General features: G+C 41.2%; 1 protein-coding gene across 1 annotated transcript; it reads left to right on the top strand.

Annotated features, from left to right (window-relative positions):
* Nucleotides 1-729: 729 nt before the first annotated feature.
* Nucleotides 730-15,633, top strand: bcat2 (branched chain amino-acid transaminase 2, mitochondrial). Its single transcript, XM_042087587.1, has 11 exons — nt 730-900; nt 1,971-2,045; nt 2,571-2,771; nt 4,826-4,936; nt 5,169-5,288; nt 5,907-6,070; nt 9,780-9,922; nt 10,329-10,414; nt 10,785-10,925; nt 11,029-11,103; nt 14,066-15,633. Exons 1-11 carry the CDS (start codon nt 883-885, stop codon nt 14,105-14,107), a joined length of 1,176 nt encoding a protein of 391 aa, XP_041943521.1. The 5' UTR covers nt 730-882; the 3' UTR covers nt 14,108-15,633.
* Nucleotides 15,634-19,525: the final 3,892 nt, after the last annotated feature.

Genomic DNA, 19,525 nt, shown 5'->3' with positions numbered 1-19,525 from the left:
GTCAGTGTGGATGCTCTCCAAGGTACTAGGCACAAATTTAACCCTGTGGAAGCCAGACCTAAATGAAATGAGTGTGGGGCTGAAATTCCTTACTCTTAATTAATATTAATATATTTATTATATTAATTACATTTATCCTAGGCTACTATCATAAACGATATGTCTACTACTACAGTCAAACAGAAAGTAGGCCAATTTATTTTAAAATGGTAGGCTATATTGTTCAGAGTGACTTATAAAGTCGTGGCAATATATATATTTTTAATATTTTTTTTTCTATCAACCAATCAAAAAATCATATAGCAACAACTCCCCACCCTGCATCCAATAGGAGTGAGGTGTATTATTTTTTTATGAACTTGTTTAACCTCCGTTTGTTTGGCCTTAACCCAGACTCCCCGCTCATCCAATCACATTTTGGACAATGGTCACGCCTACCACAAGGGTTTCTTTTTAACCCGTTATGACCTGTTTCATTATTAGTGCTTGTGTTTAAATAACGCTAACAATCGAGAATCAAGCCTTGGTCAAAGAGAGTTCATTTAACGAATACTATAAATTAAGCCTAGCCTATGTCAAGTCCTCCATTGTATAGCCATTTCCCTCAAAATATCATTGAGGGTTACATCAGGATTATCAAACATAGGAAAATAAATACAAATTTGAGTACAGGGGTATGAAGGGGGTTATTATATTTATTTATTTAATCAGACGTGAAAATTAAGCTAAACTAGGATGAACAGGATCAATTTATCCTCTCCCATAGTGTTTACAAAAAGAGCGAATGTCGTCACTCTCGCCATCCAATCCGGAACTTGAAGTGTGTCATGTAATAGAACTTGTTTCCACTCGGACACTTTTTCCATTCATTACTTAGCGGCAATGGCAGCACTGAGGAAGGTGAGTCCAAAGAGCACTGTTTATCTCTGTAATTAGCGTCTATGTCAATAATTTACAGCGCAGTTGAATTTGCCTGAGTCAGGGAAGATGACCTGTAAATATTAGCTTTTATAATTGCTTTTGTAAGCTTTTCTGCGGCCTAACCTTTCTTAACATTAGCCAGTTAGCTGAACAAGCAAAACTGTTCTTACTTAACTTGCCAGTAAAGTTGGCAATACATGTACTAAGAAAAAAGTTCATTGGTACATACGTAGAACATAGATACGCGATATTAACAGCAGTATTCGACCAGTAAGACGTGAATTATGTTGAAAATATTGCAAAGTTGTAGTAAGAATTTGTAGCTTTGCACTCAAATAATTCGCCCGAGGCAATCGGCACCAGGAAATGGCTTTGGTTGCTACTAAGAACGGCGGCATAATGGATTATTAACCTAATCAAAAATATGAAATAAAAAAAATATATGTTCTGTTAAGATCTCAGTTGGATCACTTATTTGTAGCGTGCCAATATCGGAAAATCAAAAATACGCCGGACCACTTTTCCAGATAACGAGACACGGTTCACCTTGCCAAGTGGATGTGGCCAGTTTGTGAAGACAGTGTACAGTTAGCATTTTCTATTTAAAGCACCAGACACGAGCTCAGCTGCCCGATAGACATTCTGACAAAGCGCAGGTATTGCCTCATGCTGTCACGCTCGCCTAGCAGTTATGTCTGTGTAGGTCTGTAACGTATGCTTGCATGCAACATTTCACCTTATCAGAATGCATAGGCTCCAACCAAGTGTCTGCCTTTGAACAGATCCTTGCTCTCACTGGAAGCTTAAGGGCATAATTCACAGGAATGTGGTATTCACTTCCTAAGAAAATGCTACCTGTAAAAATCATATTTCTATAATGTTTAAATTTCTGTCAGCAAGAATACCACAAACTACCCGGCCAATTTTCATGAAACACGGTGGAGGCCAATACAGAACCCCCAAAAATGCAAGGTGGGACATTTGGCCAAGCCGGGGCTGTAAATATGCACTCCGTACTCTTTCGGTCTGATGTGTTCCTTGTTGCCTAGGCACTCCATGGACGCTTCATTCAGCCCCTCCCCTTTTGCTTGGGGTCCTTGCGGTTTGCCAGCTCCTCTTTCAAGGTAAGTTATTTAGGTTATTTAAAAACTACTTTTTATGTTTGTGTGTTGAGTGATGGGCCTGTATTCCTTATTCCCACTAGTCTTTGCTCTATTCCTGAAGCTAGTGAAAAAGCGGAATGTTGATCTGACTGGTTTATGATACTGGTACATGACTAGACGTGTAATTTCTACAGTACAGACAGTTATGATATGTCCTTGTGACCCACATATTACTTTCCCTTCTGTCTTTGTTATGTTTATGTTGTGTTCTTCTCCTGAATTGTTCCCAGACTTTTCTTCCTCTTGGCTCTCTGCTCTCCCCATCTACCAGATTGGATATAATTCACTTTCATCTAATTAAAGCACTAAACTGGCATGACATTGATTTAATTTTTTTTCCCCGAATGTATGTGAAATCAATAATAATCGACAGAAATGTTTTTGTTTGTTGGCACACTTCTGCTTCTCTTTCTCTCTTCCTCTCTCGCTCGCTCCCTCCCTCCCTTCGTGCCTGTGTTTGTCCTCGGCTCGGCTGGCCACTAATAGGCCTCCGACCTCACCATCGAGAGGAACCCCTCGCTGAAGCCCAAACCCGACCCCTCAAAGCTGCTGTTTGGCAAGCAGTTCTCCGACCACATGCTGACCATCTACTGGACAGAGAAGGACGGGTGGCAGGTGCCGCAAATCAAGCCCTTCCAAAACCTCTCCCTCCATCCAGCAGCCTCTGCTTTGCACTACTCCATAGAGGTGAGAATAGGGCAGGCCCAGCCTCTGACACCTCCTGGACCAGCGTTGACGCGGAAACAGGTTTTACACATACAGTACAGCACCTGATGGGCTCTGTTCTTGATTTTAACAAGTGATTCGTCATTTCCTCTTGACATGAAGTGCAGTCTATGGGCTGTACTCGGTAAAATAAAAAGCTAATTAAGGGATGCATTGTAGGCATAACTAAGGGATGCAATAACGTTGCATCATTGTCAACATGTAAACTAAATGTAACGTTTCATTGTGAATCAAATTATTTGAAAAGTGTTGAAAATCAATCCATATGTTTCATTAGGGCTACTAGGCTATTTGTTTTGCCTTACTCTTTATTCATTTAGGCTATTTATTCATCATCTTCCGTCCATTGCACTACTTGTGTACTGTACGCATTCTCAGACCTGTCACCTGTCACTCATCATCGTAGGGGAGGTGTTTGGAGTCATTTCCGCGTTACAATCTTCAGCCAATCAAGGTGGTCACTTCACTCAAGCTCGTTCATGAATAATGACGTCATCCATAGCAATGAAGACTCACTCTTATTTTAGGAGTTGTCATTTTTCCTTTCTAAGAGTAGGTCTGAAAGGCTTTGTGAATAGAACCCCCTAGCTAAAATCTTTTACTGCGATTTAGGAGTACTGGTACTCCTAGTGGTAAGATAAAATGCTTTGTGAATTTGGGCCCTGATGAGCTAGATAAAATGACAAAAGCCTTAGTAGTCTATAGTAAGTTGATTCCAGCTGTATTGAGTACCCCTACAAAACTACCAGTTGTCTCATGGAAAAATGACCCGACTAAATGGCTGAATATTCTGTGTGGTTTTTGACATCCGTTGTCCATGTTAGTCTACATAATTTTCCTTAAGTCTCTATCCTGTCATCAAACATTAAAAAAGCACTATAGGCTACATTATGTAAGCGGCATAACTGTAATTCTGACATGCCTACATTTTTTTCAGTATTAAAATTTCTTAAAGGAGAATTCCGGTGTGATATTGACCTAAAGTGTATTGAAACATGATACCGAGTGTGAACGTATGTCTCATCGCCCATCTCGGCTTGTCCCCTGCACTCCAAAATCTGGCGCTAGTTAGCCGATGCTACCAACAGCTTGCTTCGGCATCGGGCTAGCCATGCAAATAAATCACTGTTTTACACCCATTTACGAGGCTCAATGTATCTCCACACTTCATTGGTAGAATTCCGAGGGCCCTGACATTTAAAACGAGACATTGAGAACTTTGAAAAAGCACTGGTAGTTTACTTACAAGACGATTTATACAGACAGTATCTTCACGAAGTTTAGCGTTTGCAGCCATCTTGAATTTAGTCACGATAAGTCGAGCAACTAGTAAGAATGAACAGGTATGATAAGGGATCAGATTCCAAAAATAATTCAGTGGAAATGCATGGATTCCAGTTTCTTCCAGTAGCAGCAACTGGAATCCATGCATTTCCACTGAATTATTTTTGTTCTCAATGTCTCGTTTTAAATGTCAGGGCCCTCGGAAGTCTACCAATGAAGTGTGGAGATACGTTGAGCCTCGTAAATGGGTGTAAAACAGTGATTTATTTGCATGGCTAGCCCGATGCCGAAGCACCACTATTGAAAAAGCTGTTGGTAGCATTGGCTAACTAGCGCCAGATTTTGGAGTGCAGGGGACAAGCCGAGATGGGCTATGAGACATACGTTCACACTCGGTATCATGTTTCAATACACTTTAGGTCAATATCACACCGGAATTCTCCTTTAAGTCATATTGCACAGAAATCTTGTCAGAACGAAAAAAAATAACGGTATTAACCGGTTACCATTATTTTAGATAAATGATTCTGTTTCAGAACATAAAGAAATTTAACGTTTCTGGTTTCGTTTCTGTTCCTAACAAAACATCAAAAGTTTCTGGTTTTCGTTCCGTTGACCGGTTCAAAGCCTTGCTCTTGACTACATGAACTAAGAAAAGTTAAACACTTAGGCTGTTTGATGTGTAACAAAGTGTCTGTGTGTGTGTCTGTGTCTCTCTCCGTCTCCCACAGCTGTTTGAGGGCATGAAGGCATTCCGTGGAGTGGACAACCACATCCGTCTGTTCAGGCCCATGCACAATATGGATCGCATGCACCGCAGTGCAGACAGGTGCTGCCTACCGGTGAGTTAAATGCGACGCGACACACCCATATAGACACACACACAAACACCTGCTCCCTCAACTGTCTTGCATTCCTCAGTGATTTTGGACAACTGTCTTAACACTCTCACACACTCATCTCAATACTCAGTCACCCTCTACCTTTATAATATCTGTCTTGGCACCCTCTGCCTTTATAAATATAAGTTCACTTTATTTATTTCATTTAAATTTCCTTTCTGTCCTTGTTTAGCTCTTTGATAAAGCGGAGTTGCTGGAGTGTATTAGGAAACTGGTGGAGGTGGATCAGGAGTGGGTGCCCTACTCCACAGATGCCAGTCTGTACATCAGGCCCACATTCATTGGGATTGAGGTAGGTATTGCAGCCAAGGATCACACTCTAAATACCAAGGCAGGAAAAATCGCAACGCATCGCTTGGACCATAATAATTCGATCATTTAAAATGGAGTTCTGTCTTGTTGCTTAGTGATGTTAAATACTAATTTCTGTACAAAGAAAAGAAGCATCCTACCCCTATAATAAAGATATTGACTGCTTTGATTAGTGAGAATGTCTGAAGCATTGCAAGGATACATCAAACTGACATTGATGGGCCTCACATTACGTTCTGAAAGTTGAACCTTTGTCGCTAGCGAAATGCTAGTGGTGCCAATCGTTCTGCTGCTGAACAAAAGCAAACAATAGTAAATCTCCCTCTTGCCTCTGGCCAGTGTGGTCCATGCCAGTCAACTACAGGCTAATTTACACTTGTAAGAGTGAACACTGCATTTGCATTTCTCTTTGACATTCAATACCACTTGCAAAGCCAGTCACAAAGCTTGTTGTTGTTAGCTTGTCCTCTCCTTGTATCTGGAATGTATTTCTAACCCAACCTTCCTCTTCGCACTGAACTTACTCCAAATATCTCTCTCTCTCTCTCTCTCTCTCTCTCTCTCTCTCTCTCTCTCTCTCTCTCTCTCTCTCTCTCAGCCTTCGCTGGGTGTGTCGCGAGCTGGCCATGCGCTCATCTTCGTCATCATCGGCCCCGTTGGGCCCTACTTCACCACAGGAGCCTTCAACCCCGTCTCTCTGCTGGCCGACCCGGCCTACGTCCGGGCCTGCAGGGGTGGAGTGGGGGCCTACAAAATGGGAGGGTGAGTAAGGAAGTACAGACGCAGACACTTAAGACCCATGCAAAGCCATTAGCTATGACTAAAACAAGTACAGTGCTATTACATTAGGTTCAGAATTTTCTTCTTTTCTGTCGAGTTCAGTTTTCACTTGGCAAGCACTCCCTCCAATGACTTGTCACCATCACAGAGTTGACTATGAATAGAATGATTGAGGTGTTTGCTCCAGGAAGTCAAATTCCAGAAAACAACCTAAGAACACTGGGCCTTTATTCCTCATTGTACCTACTTTACTTCCTTGTAATGTGATGTGGTAAAATTGATTCCTCTACTGCCTGAGGCAAGCTGTGCTGAGTCATTACCCCTTGGCACAGCCTGGCATAGCCCTCTCACGTTGCTACGTCTTGGCCCTCTCTCCTCACCTTGCTACAACTTGGGGTCAGTCCCTTCACGTTGCTATACCTTGGCATGCTCTCGTCCTGTTGCCACAGCTTGGATTAGACCCGTTTCTTCGGTGCCGGTTTGGGTCAGCACCTCACACTGGCACGGTTTGGCTCTCGTGATTGAATATGTTCGCCTTGCGCCAAGCGAGTACAGTGCTGCAGGAAAGTGAAATGAAGGCCTACAAAATGGGAGTGTGAGTAAGGAAGGACAGACACTTAAAAGGCCCATGCAAAGCCATTAGCTATGACTAAAACTAAACAGTACACTATTACATTAGGTTCAGAATTTTCTTCTTTTCTGTAGAGTTCAGTTTTCACTTGGCAAGCACTTCCTCCAATGACTTGTCACCATCACAGATTTGACGATGAATAGAATGATTGAGGTGTTGTTTTTGCTCCAGGAAGTCAAACTCCAGAAAAACAACCTAAGAACACTGAGCATTCATTCTTCATTGTACCTACTTCACTTCATCGTCATGTGATGTGCTAAAATTAGGGCTGTAACGATATGCAATTTGAAACCGAAATCGCAATACTCATATCCACAAACCTGTGTCGCGGTGTGAAAAGGCAGAACCGCGACACACCCTTTCTAGTGTTTCACACAGCGCTTTGCAGCTTATAAGCAACACACATGTCCCGCTTTACTTACCGGTAGCCTACGTTGTCCAAAAATACATAAATAAATCAAAATTTCGTACCTCTCGTTACTTTCATTGTAGACTATGCTTGCAACTTTACCAAACAGTATAGAAATAAACCCCCTCTCCTTGCCCCGCTCTCTCGCTCTCAATGGACACGCGCGACTCAGCCTGCACAATCCAAATAAAACATTCACAATCGTGAAAGCAAAGACGCATAAATAAAGACGACTAGCTAAATTACTATTAAATGTATGCTCCGCTTAGCATCATTAGTATGCTACACATATTTGTTTGAAACTCTTGCATTCAAGTTGACTGAGCATCCCAATATAAATGTTTCCCAAAAGTGCCTGTCCCAAGGAGAACAAGTATTACCTTGAAACTTAAACACACATGGGGAAATAAATTCAGTATTCTCTCTTTATATCAGGATACATTTACAGATATCAGGATATATTGATATATACAGATATGTTATATTATATTATAATTCTCTGGTGTTACAAGGTAGGCTATTGCAAAAAAATCGAGGTTTGTATCTCGGTTTGTATTGAACCGTGGGTCAAAAATCGTGATACACCAACCACACGATTTGGTTTGTATCGTTACAGCCCTAGCTAAAATTGATTCCTCTACTGCCTGAGGCAGCTGGCGTTACCCTCCACGTTGCCACGTCTTGGCCCTCTCTCCTCATCTTGCTACAACTTGGGGTCAGTCCCTTCACCTTGCTATAGCTTGGCATGCTCTCGTCCTGTTGCCACAGCTTGGATTAGACCCGTTTCTTTGGTGCCGGTTTGGGTCAGCACCTCACACTGGCACGGTTTGGCTCTCGTGATTGAATATGTTCGCCTTGCGCTAAGCGAGTACAGTGCTGCAGGAAAGTCAAGTGAATTCACTTAATTTGTCACGGCTGGACTCGGCCGAAGTGGGGAAATGAAATGTAAGCCAGTAATGCTGCATAAAAAAATGTCAGTGGGGGACTGGTAGGGGACTTGACAAAGCTAGTCCAGTCCTCTAAAGTCAATGAAGCCCTGTGTCGGTCTACAGGGAGGCCCCTGGAATGTTTTCGTAGTGGAAAGTATGAAGTTGGTTCCTGGCTTGCTTAACATTCCATCTTGCCGGAAAGGTTGTGCAAGTCAGTGGAGTGACCAAAAATACAAAGAAGGCAATTAAGTCTCTCTTTTTTTTTTGGCTGTGTACTGTGAGTCACGGGCTAACGCTTAAGCTGAATGGGGCCTTGACCAGCTACCAGGATGTGGCCCAAGAGCTCTGTCACTGTCCTAGTGGCTTCCCCTGTGTGGTGTGACCGGTCATTTGGCAGGTCGCACCAGTGGCCGCTCTGTGCAGAGTATTGATAGGCCAGTGTGTTTTTTGTTTCCGACTTCCTTTGTTGGAAGAGTTAGTCCCATATCCCTCTTTGTCTGTCTGTCTGTCTGCCTATTTGTCTGTGTGTGTATCTTTCTGTCTATATCTATCTATCTATCTATCTCTATCTATCTATCTATCTATCTATCTATCTATCTGTATTGCACACATTCATATGCTCCTGGTTGCACACTATTTCTTCCTCCCACTCTCTTTGTCTCTTTCATTCTCTCTCTCTGTCTGTGTGTCCTTCATATGCTCTTTTTGGCACTGTAGCTCTTTCCAAAACACCAGATTCTTGGATACGGGCGTTTTATTGGGTTTTGTTCACGCCTTGAGAACTCGTCTGCTGTTCTAGAAAGAGGGGTTTGAGCCTCTGTACTTGAAATCTATATACTACCAGGCCTTGTTGCTGGTAGGCTGTAGACTTATCTTATATTTTACACAAAGGCAGAACTTTAATTGTGTGTCCGCTCCTTTGTCGTCTTAATGAATGAATAACTGTGCCTATTGCTCTTGCTGCATTGCGTCTCGCGCATTCTTTTAATAGTAAACAAATAAAGAATAATAACTTTTAAATAGAAACAAACAAAACAAGTGATTGTTGATATGGAAACCTGCAATTAGATATACAGAATGGAATTATACTGGATTAGAATAGATTGATTATAGATGAAACAAAGAAAATAAAATGTTTCAACTAAACATTTACAGACCTACTGTAAATATAAGTGTGACTGTGTGTGTGTGTGTATATGTGTATATATATATATATATATATATATATATATATATATATATATATATATATATATATATATATATATATATATTAAATGCAGGGATCAAAAAAAAAAAAAAAAAATATATATATATATATATACATAATTTTTTTTTTTTTTTTTTTTTTTGATCCCTGCATTTAACCCAATCCGTGAATTAGTGAACACACAGTGAGGTGAAGCACACACTTATCCTGATGCAGTGAGCTGCCTGCACAACAGCAGTGCTCGGGGAGTAGTGCGGGATTAGGTGCCTTGCTCAAGGGTACTTCAGCCGTTCCTACTGGTCGAGGTTCGAACCGGTAACCCTCCGGTTACAAGCCCGAAGCCCTAACCAGTAGGCCATGGCTGCCCCCTCTTTATCAAAGGCAAATGTTGACATCATGTTAAAGTCTGTATAGGTGTGAAATTTAACTGGAGCTATGTGCCCTCAGCATCAGAAGTGCTCTTGTCAGTTTTTCTTTTTTTCGGCTGACACTCTCTCTGTCTCTCTCCTCAGTAACTATGGCCCCACGATAGCCGTTCAGAACGTGGCCATTCAGCAGGGCTGTCAGCAGGTCTTGTGGCTGTACGGGGATGATGAGGAGATCACGGAGGTCGGCACCATGAATCTCTTCATCTACTGGACCACAGAGTCAGGAGGTGTGTGAGCGTGTTTGTGTGATTGAGGTCATCCTGTGTCTCTGCTTTCCTTTGCTCTCGGTCTCCCCCTTTTGGTTAAATCTGGATAATCTTGGATGAAGTGCAAGTTCACTTGCTTTCAGCAATGTGTAGAAATGCTTGTGGCCTAACTGCCAGCTTGTTAGCATTACTATTCATGACCCACATTTGAACCATACCTTCATTAGATTTCAGTGGTACCATTTTATGCAATGTATTTTCAAAGGAAATATTTCAAGGCTTATATTCAAAGTAATTTTAAGTTAGTTAGCTGTTTTTGTGGTAGAGATCTAATGAATAATTGAATCATCACTCTAATATGAGATGAACGAGAACAGGGAAGTTCATTGTTTGACAATTCCATACTCATGCCACTGGTTCTTCACAGAAAAGGAGTTACTTACTCCCCCTCTGGACGGCATCATTCTTCCAGGAGTCACTAGGCAGTCTCTGCTGGACCTTGCCCGAGAGTGGGTAAGTCAGGGGGATGGGGGGGGGGGGGGGGGGGCCATGAGAGGATTAAACAAATGAGAATGATGGGGAGTCCACAAGAAAAGGACATGGGACATGATCTAGGAGATGGACAGAGAAAGACAAGGAATCTGCTTGAAGCTGGAAATGGCTCATTTCAGGTCACCAACAGCCTTGATTATGAATGTAGGGGAGGAAGCGGCAGGGATTTCCAGGGGTTTCCTGAATATTCCAGCTGAAGGCTGGCAAAGACACAACAGGTCAAACGTACAAGCAACAAAAGCTTTCGAGGGAGTGGAGGAATAAATGTTTTGTATTTTACACCATGTATGAACTAATCAGTGGTTTCTATTGTGCCCTTGATTGTCCGCAGGGAGAGTTTAAAGTGACCGAACGCAAAGTTACAATGAAAGACCTCATTGACGGTCTGGATGCTGGACGGATCCTGGAGGTGTTTGGCGCTGGCACCGCCTGTGTCGTTTGCCCTGTAGGAAGCCTGCTCTACAGAGGAAAGGTAAGTGTGTGTGTGTGTGTGTGCATGTGTGAAGGGTGTTGGTTTATTTGTCAGTTATATATTGTCAATGTAATGTTTCCCCCTTGCTTTCCCTCTCCCATAGACTTACGAGATTCCTACCATGAAGAATGGCCCAGACTTGGCAAAGAGATTCCACAAAGAGCTCACTGACATCCAGGTAAGAGCAGTGTCTCAGCCTACCCCGCCCTATTTACTGGTGCAGAAAGTTACTCTAGCCTTACTAGCCTACTTTAAACGTACTGCAACCTCCACATTTATTGGCACTCCTGGCAGAGTTTAGTAAAGAGTTGGGATGCACCAATACGGCATTGTTCACTGGCACTGACTGTACTGATATACTCATAAAAATGATCTGATGCCACTTAATTACACAGCTTCTCTTAAAGCATAGTAGCATAGCCACTACCCTTTAAGGGATGGTTCTGTGTATGCATAACCTAGGATCTATTCATGGATTATAATATAATTTATTTAATTACGTTAATCGGAGGAGTTTTGAGCTAGACCATTGTTTGCATTAGCCCCGAAATGGCTTATAGCTTATAGCAGCGGGCATGAAGCCGTGTGAAAAACAAATCACTATTTTCAAACCACGAGAAGGCTCAAAGTAGCCTTACACTTTGATTGTAGTGTGTGGAGAGGGTCCATGCAGACAAATCAAAGTACTGTACACTTTAAAAGTGTACAGAGAGGTTATAATAAGGACTGTCAGCACGCTTTGTGCTCCGGGAGCATCTAATCAGTGGGTCCAAATCTGGATAAATGTGCTACATGTTTGTATTGTGAGATTTAGCCTGATCTGCGCAGTGCTGCAATAAGTCTCATCCACTAACATTGCTTTAGTCACAAGCTTCCCTCTTAGCTTTTCCTATTATTATACTGTACGTCTGACATTGAAGTCTATGGCAGCCCATAGAATGCCTGGCTAAAAAGTGCTGAAATTTGGCAGAGAGTTTCGGGACACTCCAATGACCACTCACGCTCATTTACGGATCTCTAAACCCAGCTGTCTAGCGCCACTAACGGGTCAAAATTTGCTGCCAAACAGGAAGTGGACTAACCTCTCAGTGACGCTTTGAGTTAACATAACAAAACTCAATACCATTAGTCAGGACACTGTCCCAATCACTCACAGCAATTTTTATGCATATACATTGAACGCTCTAGCGCCACCACCAGTTCAATGTTGGACATGCGTTCATGCGCGTGATCCTTGACTCTTTTGTCTGATTTTCACAATTGAGGTAGCGTCTGAATCCTTGGACCATCCTGAGTTCATCGACCCCTATCCCGTCACTTTCCGTCTTATTGGACCTCCGCCATCTTGGATTTAGTACAAACTCTACGAAAAGTTTCAGCGGTTACAAATTTCAACCGATTTTTGCAGAACTTGGCGGAGATGATCTTCAGACCAAGCTACACAAACGATACTTGTCAGATTTTTAAATTTCAAGTTTATCTGCCCGTGACAGCCAATCAAATATGGCGACGAAGCCACCAAACAGGAAGTGAGTTCTTATCTCAGCAAGGCTTTGATATATGAAGTCCAAACTTGGCAAGGGGACTTGTTAACTGATTGTGATGACACTAGGAAATTGGAATCATTTGGCCTCTATAAGGGGCGCTGCAATACAGAAAGTGACCTTGTATCTCAGCAATGCTTTGATGTATGAAGTCCAAACTTGATACAGGGACATAGTAGCTGATTGTGAGGACATGCAAGAGAAGTGGTCTCATTTGGCCTCTAGGGGTGCTGTAATAAAGAAAGTGAGCTCACATCTAAGCAATGGTTTGGTGTATGAAGTCCAAACTTGGTAGTAGGGCTGGGCGATAAAACGATAGCGATATGTATCGCAATAGACATATAATCGATATCAATAAAAAATACATTCGATAGAACATTCGATAATTAAAACACACACCTCCCGCCTTACGTTGTCCATAAATAAATGGGCTAAATATTTCTTGCATTGTAGCTATGTGCAACTCTACCAGAGTAGGCGATAGAAGTAGGCCTACCTCAACACAGACTCTCAATGAGTCCTTGCCCCATGCTCTCTCTCTCTCTCTCTCTCCCTCTCAACAGGCGCATCCCTCCTCATGCACATGTAATCCAAACATTCACAAACATGCAAGATGACTGGCTAAATTGCTATTAAATCCGGTTAGCATCATTAGCACGCTGCACGAATTTGTTCAAAACTGTTGCATTCAAATTGACTGCTAAGTTCTAATCATTTCAATCCCGATGCAAATGGAAAAGTATTTTCCAAGACTCAAACGGGCCTGTCCCAAGGAGAAAAAGTATTAATTTGAAACTTAAACACACGTGGGGAAACTGAACAGTCTAACCAGTTTCAACCAGTGCTGCTTTTCATTCAGACTTACATTTATTTGAGTGTTTTTCGTGATTGTGTTGCTATTTCTTTTCCCTGTTTGCTTTGATTGATAACTGAAGTGATTAAAATCAGAGGAAGGTTGTTTAAAATAAAAGTGTTTAAATTCAACTTTTTTCCCCTTCTGGTCCTTATCTGAAATAGATAAAAAAAAAAAAATATATCGATATCGACCGATATGAAATACTTATATCGTCATATCGCCCAGCCCTACTTGGTAGAGGGACATGGTAGCTGATTGTAAGAATGCACAAGGACATTGCTGTAATTTGGCCTCTAGGGGCACTGTAACAAAGTAAATGAGCCGTTTCTCAGCCGTTCTTTCTCCAGTTGCCATCAAACTTGCTGTGAGTGTTTGCTCATGCCATGGCAGCGCCATTCCTGCTAGCGCACTGCTAGGCCCCCACATTGCTGCTTGCAGCTATATTTTTCCTTGTTTTCATTGTGAGACTAAAATAAATAGCCAAAATTGTATTTATATATACCTCCTTTTACTCAACTTTAACAGGGGTCCCAATAAATGTGGAGAGCAGTGTAGATATTATTCTGTCAAATAGCTTAAGTTGTTTATGGGTGATGTGATTACATTTCGCTGTACTTTTTGTTTGTTTGTCATTGTACTGTATGCCACTTGGTTGGTAGTACATGGATAAGCTTTCAAGTGTTCTGCTTGTCTGATGCCTAATTTTATCCTTCCTCCCTTTCTCACGCTCATGCACTCAGTATGGACGTACACAGAGCAAGTGGGCACCTCTGGTCGTTTGATTGGCCCCTGCACGTGCCAGTCACGACTATGACCATTCTTCCATAGGCAAAGGCAAAGAATTTGTGCTCCAGCCCACTTCCCTTTCCACCCACTCACGCACTATTTCTGATTGGTTGGATGACGGACAGGTGTTCTCAGATGCCCACAGGTCACAGGTTGAAGCCTGTTTTTTTTATTTTTTTTTATTACTGTGTATCTTTTTTTAATGTAGACTTTTAAAGGGACTTGGGTACTGATGCATATGAATTTTACTCTTATCACAAAGCAACCGCTAGATGAAAAAGGTATGCACTGCAGTGAATGGGCCTCAGTTTGATTAGAAAATTTACAATTGACTGAATACCCCCCCCCCAAACCATCCACTATCTTCGCAGAGCACAACTATCCCCCCCATAGCCAGCGAATAGCACACTTTACCAGAAGAAGCAAAGCTAACTCCATAAACGCACATAAGACTGGCCCACATTCATTACTTTTATTTAGATTCTGTTACTCATGAGTCCTCAAAGGAATAAACAAGGAATATAATTGTAAAATGTTGTGGAAACAAGGAAATAGGTACTGTAGGAACTACATGTTACTGCTTCACACAGGAAAAAAACATTGTTTTTTTTTAATGTAGACGTAATGTAGTAGATCTTTTGGTTACATGAAATGTACAGACTAACTCAAGTGTTGTCATTGGGATTCTGCTATTTTCTATGATGCTATGTTGACATAGCTTTTTTATGGGCCAGGTAAACAACTGTTATATCATGCTGTATTCATGCTCACTCTGGTGGTTCTTTTCCCCCCTATAAGAAGCATAGACTGTTTGGTCAAATCTGAGAGAATGAGAGAGTGTCTGTATGAGTGCAAGTGTGTTTGCATGCTTTTTAGTGTTTGTCTCTGAGTTACTACCATGACAAGTTGTTGTCAAACCAGCTTGAGATTAAAATGTAGAGGTCAAGACGAACCTGCACGCACAAATAAAGAACTTGGAATGGTATGGAAGCTGCATAGTACAGTGTGGAGAAAGACCACTTTTAGATGCGCCGTCAGGAACACTACTGCACTAGGTTACGTGTCATGTTATGTGAACTTTTTTTGTGTCGACAGTACAGTGCATATTTGTTAGTACTCTTGTAGAATGATGGCAAATATTTTCTTGGATTTTAACTTATTGCAGTTTGTTTTTCTCTTTAAATGTGCTTAAGTTTGGAACTCCTGTATCTTTGTATGTGTGGTTTGATGTGGCTACCCAACATGTAATAGGCCCTCATTTTTCTGTGTTTATTCCGGTTTATTCCTTACTTTTCTGTGCTATTGTTTTCCAACAACACTCCATCCTTCTCTTTCCTTGCCTTTCGAAGTGCCTGATGGAATAGGACGCAGTCTGTAGGCTTTTTTAGGAGCGTATGCATCTCCAATGAGGGCTTTGCTGCTGAGTCTTTTGAGTGTTTGTACTGTACTATTTGTTTTATTGAGGTGTTGTTCTTAACTTTTGTTTTTAAACTATTTTTACAATAAATAAATGTGTCTCCTATTGGCAAATTAAGCTCAATTTTTCTGCCAAGTTTATATTGCATTAGTGTAGGCCTACTGTAATTGCTGGCATGCAGTTTTTTCTCACTAGGAGGCTGAAGGTGGTGCTGTCTCTTTAGTCCATGACTGACTGGATGATGAATGTTGGCTTTAAACTGGGTTTTAGGTATGGAAATATAGCTTACAGTAGCCAACAGAGCTGTGCTTTGGCAAAAAGCGCTACCTACTGGCCAAGTAGCAATTGTTTCCTAACAAGGATCTCTAGTTAAAAGAAAATGTATATATTCTTGAGATGTACAGTTATGTGCAGAATAATAGCAGTGTGTTTTTAAAAAAATTGAATAAAGCTCAAATTCCTTAGAATAGCTGTTATTTTCATCGTATCAATGCATTGGGAACACTGCACATTCAATTTCAAATCAAAACATGACCAAATTTGATCAAGTTTGTGTACTGTGGTTGGAATTCAGTGCATGGGGGCCGCAGACAGTTTGTCCAACGACCCACATGCACCGAATTCAAGCCACAGTACACTGAAGACAGAAAAGCATGGTGGTGCACAATTCATGTTATGGGGATGTTTCTCATACTGTGGTGTTGGACCTGTTTATCGCACACCAGAGATCATGGATCAGTTTCAATATATTTGAAGAGGTCATGTTGTCTAATGCTGAAGAGGAAATACCTTTTGAAATGGGTGGTTCAACAAGACAATGACCCAAAACACACCAGTAAGCGCGCAAAGTCTTGGTTCCAGACTAACAACATTGACGTTATGGAGTGGCCAGCCTGATCCCCTGACCTCAATCCTATAGAAAACTTCTAGAGTGACATCAAAAATGCTGTTTATGAGGCAAAACCCAGAAATGCAGAGGAATTGTGGAATGTAGTTCAATCGTCCTGGGCTGGAATACCTTTTCACAGGTGCCAGTAGTTGGTCGACTCCATGCAACACAGATGCGACGCAATTCTCAGAAATAATGGTAATGCAACTAGATATTAGTGCAGTGATTCAAAGTAAAGCAAAATCTTGAGGCATTTTTCAGTTTATACACTGCAAAAAACTGCTTATCTAATAAAATCTAACCAAGATTATTAGTCTTATATCAAGATAAAAATAACTAGTTTGTTTTGTTTTCAGTATGAAGAGACTTACCTAGCGCTTTCTCGTGAAATCATTTGACTTAGTTTAAGAAAAGTTTGACTTATTTTAAGACATCTCATCCTGAAAACAAGCAAATTTTTCTGCCAGTGCGTTAAGCAAATTTGTCCTAAAAACAAGCAAATTTGTCTGCCAGTGCGTTAAGTAAATTTGTCTTGATAAGACTCCTTAAAATAAGTCAAAGTCTTCTTAAACTAGATGTACCGCATAGCGGTACAAAATATGACCGCCGCTCAGTCCTGTCCTGTCCCGCGAAAATAAATCACACTTCAATTTGTCTCCATATTTTACTCCATCCCCCACTCTTGAAACTTTTGTGTATGCTTGTTTGGCATGCCTGAGTGTGTGTGTGCGGCTGCACAGAAAGTAGCCTACTGGTGCTGAAAAGGTGAATAGATTGTAGAATAGCCAAAGAAGAAGTAGCATTGTTATAAAACCTTTAAAATCTCTAAACAATCACAAGTAGGGTAGTTCATCACAGTTCATCCATTGCAACTGGATTGATGAAAGGTCACTTACACCTGTAGGCTACATTGCATTTGGGAAATGCAAGAGGTATCAGCATAATGTTATTTTTTTATAAACAAAAACATATCTGTCAGTTCCATGCCGTTTTCAACAGCTATCAAAAACAAAGGTCATTTTTGGATGGATGGATTTTTTGTGAATGTTTCTTCTACATAAGATTTGTGTCATCTTTAGTTCATGTAATAGCCTACTTTATTGTCAATGCACAAATTAAGTAACAGTAGTCTGAAACGTTATTGTTAATGCACAAATTAAGTAACAGTAGTCTGAAACGAAATGCTGTGTTACATCTAACCAGTGGTGCAAATAACTGACATGTCCAAATGGGCCTTGATGAAATGCTTCACTAGACTGTTCATACACATTTTAACGGGCCAAAGTTGAAGAGCTTTTGTCCGTTATTGTTCGTGCAAATATAGGCTGATTCATGTTCCCTTGCATTGGTCCATGGCTAGTCTGGCTTTCATCAGACCAAGCTCAATTTTTTAAGAAATCAAAAAATAAATAGCGGGCAGATCAGGCTGGGTTCACCCAGCCTAGTCCATAGGTACCCGATATTGTTTAATTTTCCGATTGAGATATACACGCTCTGGCTATTCTAAATGCAAAAATGCATCAGGGAGTTATGACAAAACGGTAACTAACAAACTAGATCCTAATAGAAAGCTGTTAGCTTCCCTAAGCTACAGGTAGGATTATAAGGTAGGCCTATTTACAACATAAATTGTCAATAGGCTATGCTGGCGACACAAATAAAATCTCCTTTCGAAACCAATGGCTTACGCCTTACAGTATCAAGCGGACTTAAACTGCCATATCGTGGCGAAAAGTTGTAATAACATTCACGCAGCTCCATGAGTCAAGGAAAGCGCGAATGAAGTAGCCACTTCTAAATGGCACCCACTACACAGTAGGCCTGTCAAACTCGATTCCTTTTAAGGATCCGGGTTATTCTGAGTCACTCACTAAACTGATCCGGGTTGAACGAGTCACTTGAGTCACTTGAGTCAGTATTGCTAAATCGCAAAGAAATTCAGTCCTACGTTCAAGCAGTGCAGTGGGGTGCTTCATTTCGTAAACTGCCTTCTCATGTTGGATGTGGATCCTCCATGATTTGAAACCAGGTTTTTGCAGTACTTGCATTTAGCCTAAGAGTTTTGGTCTCCTGGTCAAAGTGCATCCACACATTGTTCATCTTTTTGGTGCTCATGTTCAGAAACTTTGATCTTATTGACAGGGAGGGTAGCCTATATTATAATAATTAATTATTTGTTGTTGTTTTGTTAACAATAGAAAATTTGCCTAGGTCTAATGCTACTCTGCTACAATGTTTATTACCACTACTATATACTAATAGTAGGCTACTAGGAATCTATTCTAATAAGTATTATAGGCAGCTAATAGGCCTACTAGGCAACTAATATTATTAGCCTATTAATCATAGCTATACATATATATATATATATATATATATATATATCATGTTAGGTAGCCTAATATAATATCATATATAATATAATATGATATAATATAATATAATATAAAATAGCCTAATATAATAGCATCAAAATCTCCACCCACTCACGGGAAAGAAAGCAGTTTGAGCCAGACTGTTTATTTATTGTCTTAACCTAGTCCGCCCGCGGCTGATCCAAATGACCCAGGTAGGCTAGCCTACTCAAGCAACTCCATACAGAGCTTGCAATGTTTCGGACATTGCAACTGTCTTCGCGACCTAATTGCATTTCAAAGTAGGCTATGCGTGCAGAATATATGTTATTTCAGAAGTGAACGCATGGCTTTTGTTGTTGATTTTCTTTTAACCTTGACGAGGAGTTACTCGCTCCTCTAAAGATCCACTCATGACAACGTAGCCGGCTGATTCGGCTGACTCGCACTCATAACAACGTAACCGGCCCGCCCTGCTGATCCAACTGACCCGGCTAGCCTGAGCAGCTCCATACAGAGCTTGCAATGTTTCGGACTGTCTTCGCGACCTAATTGCATTTTAAAGTAGGCTATGCCTACGTGTAGAACATTGTATGCTATTTCAGAAGTGAAAGAATGGCTTTTGTTGTGGATTTGCTTTTCACCTTGACGAGGAGTTACTCGCTCGTCTACAGATCCACTCATGACAACGTAGCCGGCTGATTCGGCTGACTCGCACTCATAACAACGTAACCGGCCCGTCCTGCTGATCCAA

This window comes from Alosa sapidissima, chromosome 3 (genome assembly GCF_018492685.1).
Source record: "Alosa sapidissima isolate fAloSap1 chromosome 3, fAloSap1.pri, whole genome shotgun sequence".
NCBI lineage: Eukaryota > Metazoa > Chordata > Actinopteri > Clupeiformes > Clupeidae > Alosa > Alosa sapidissima.
Note: the sequence above shows the minus strand (reverse complement) of the source record. Positions and strands in the feature narration are given on the sequence as shown.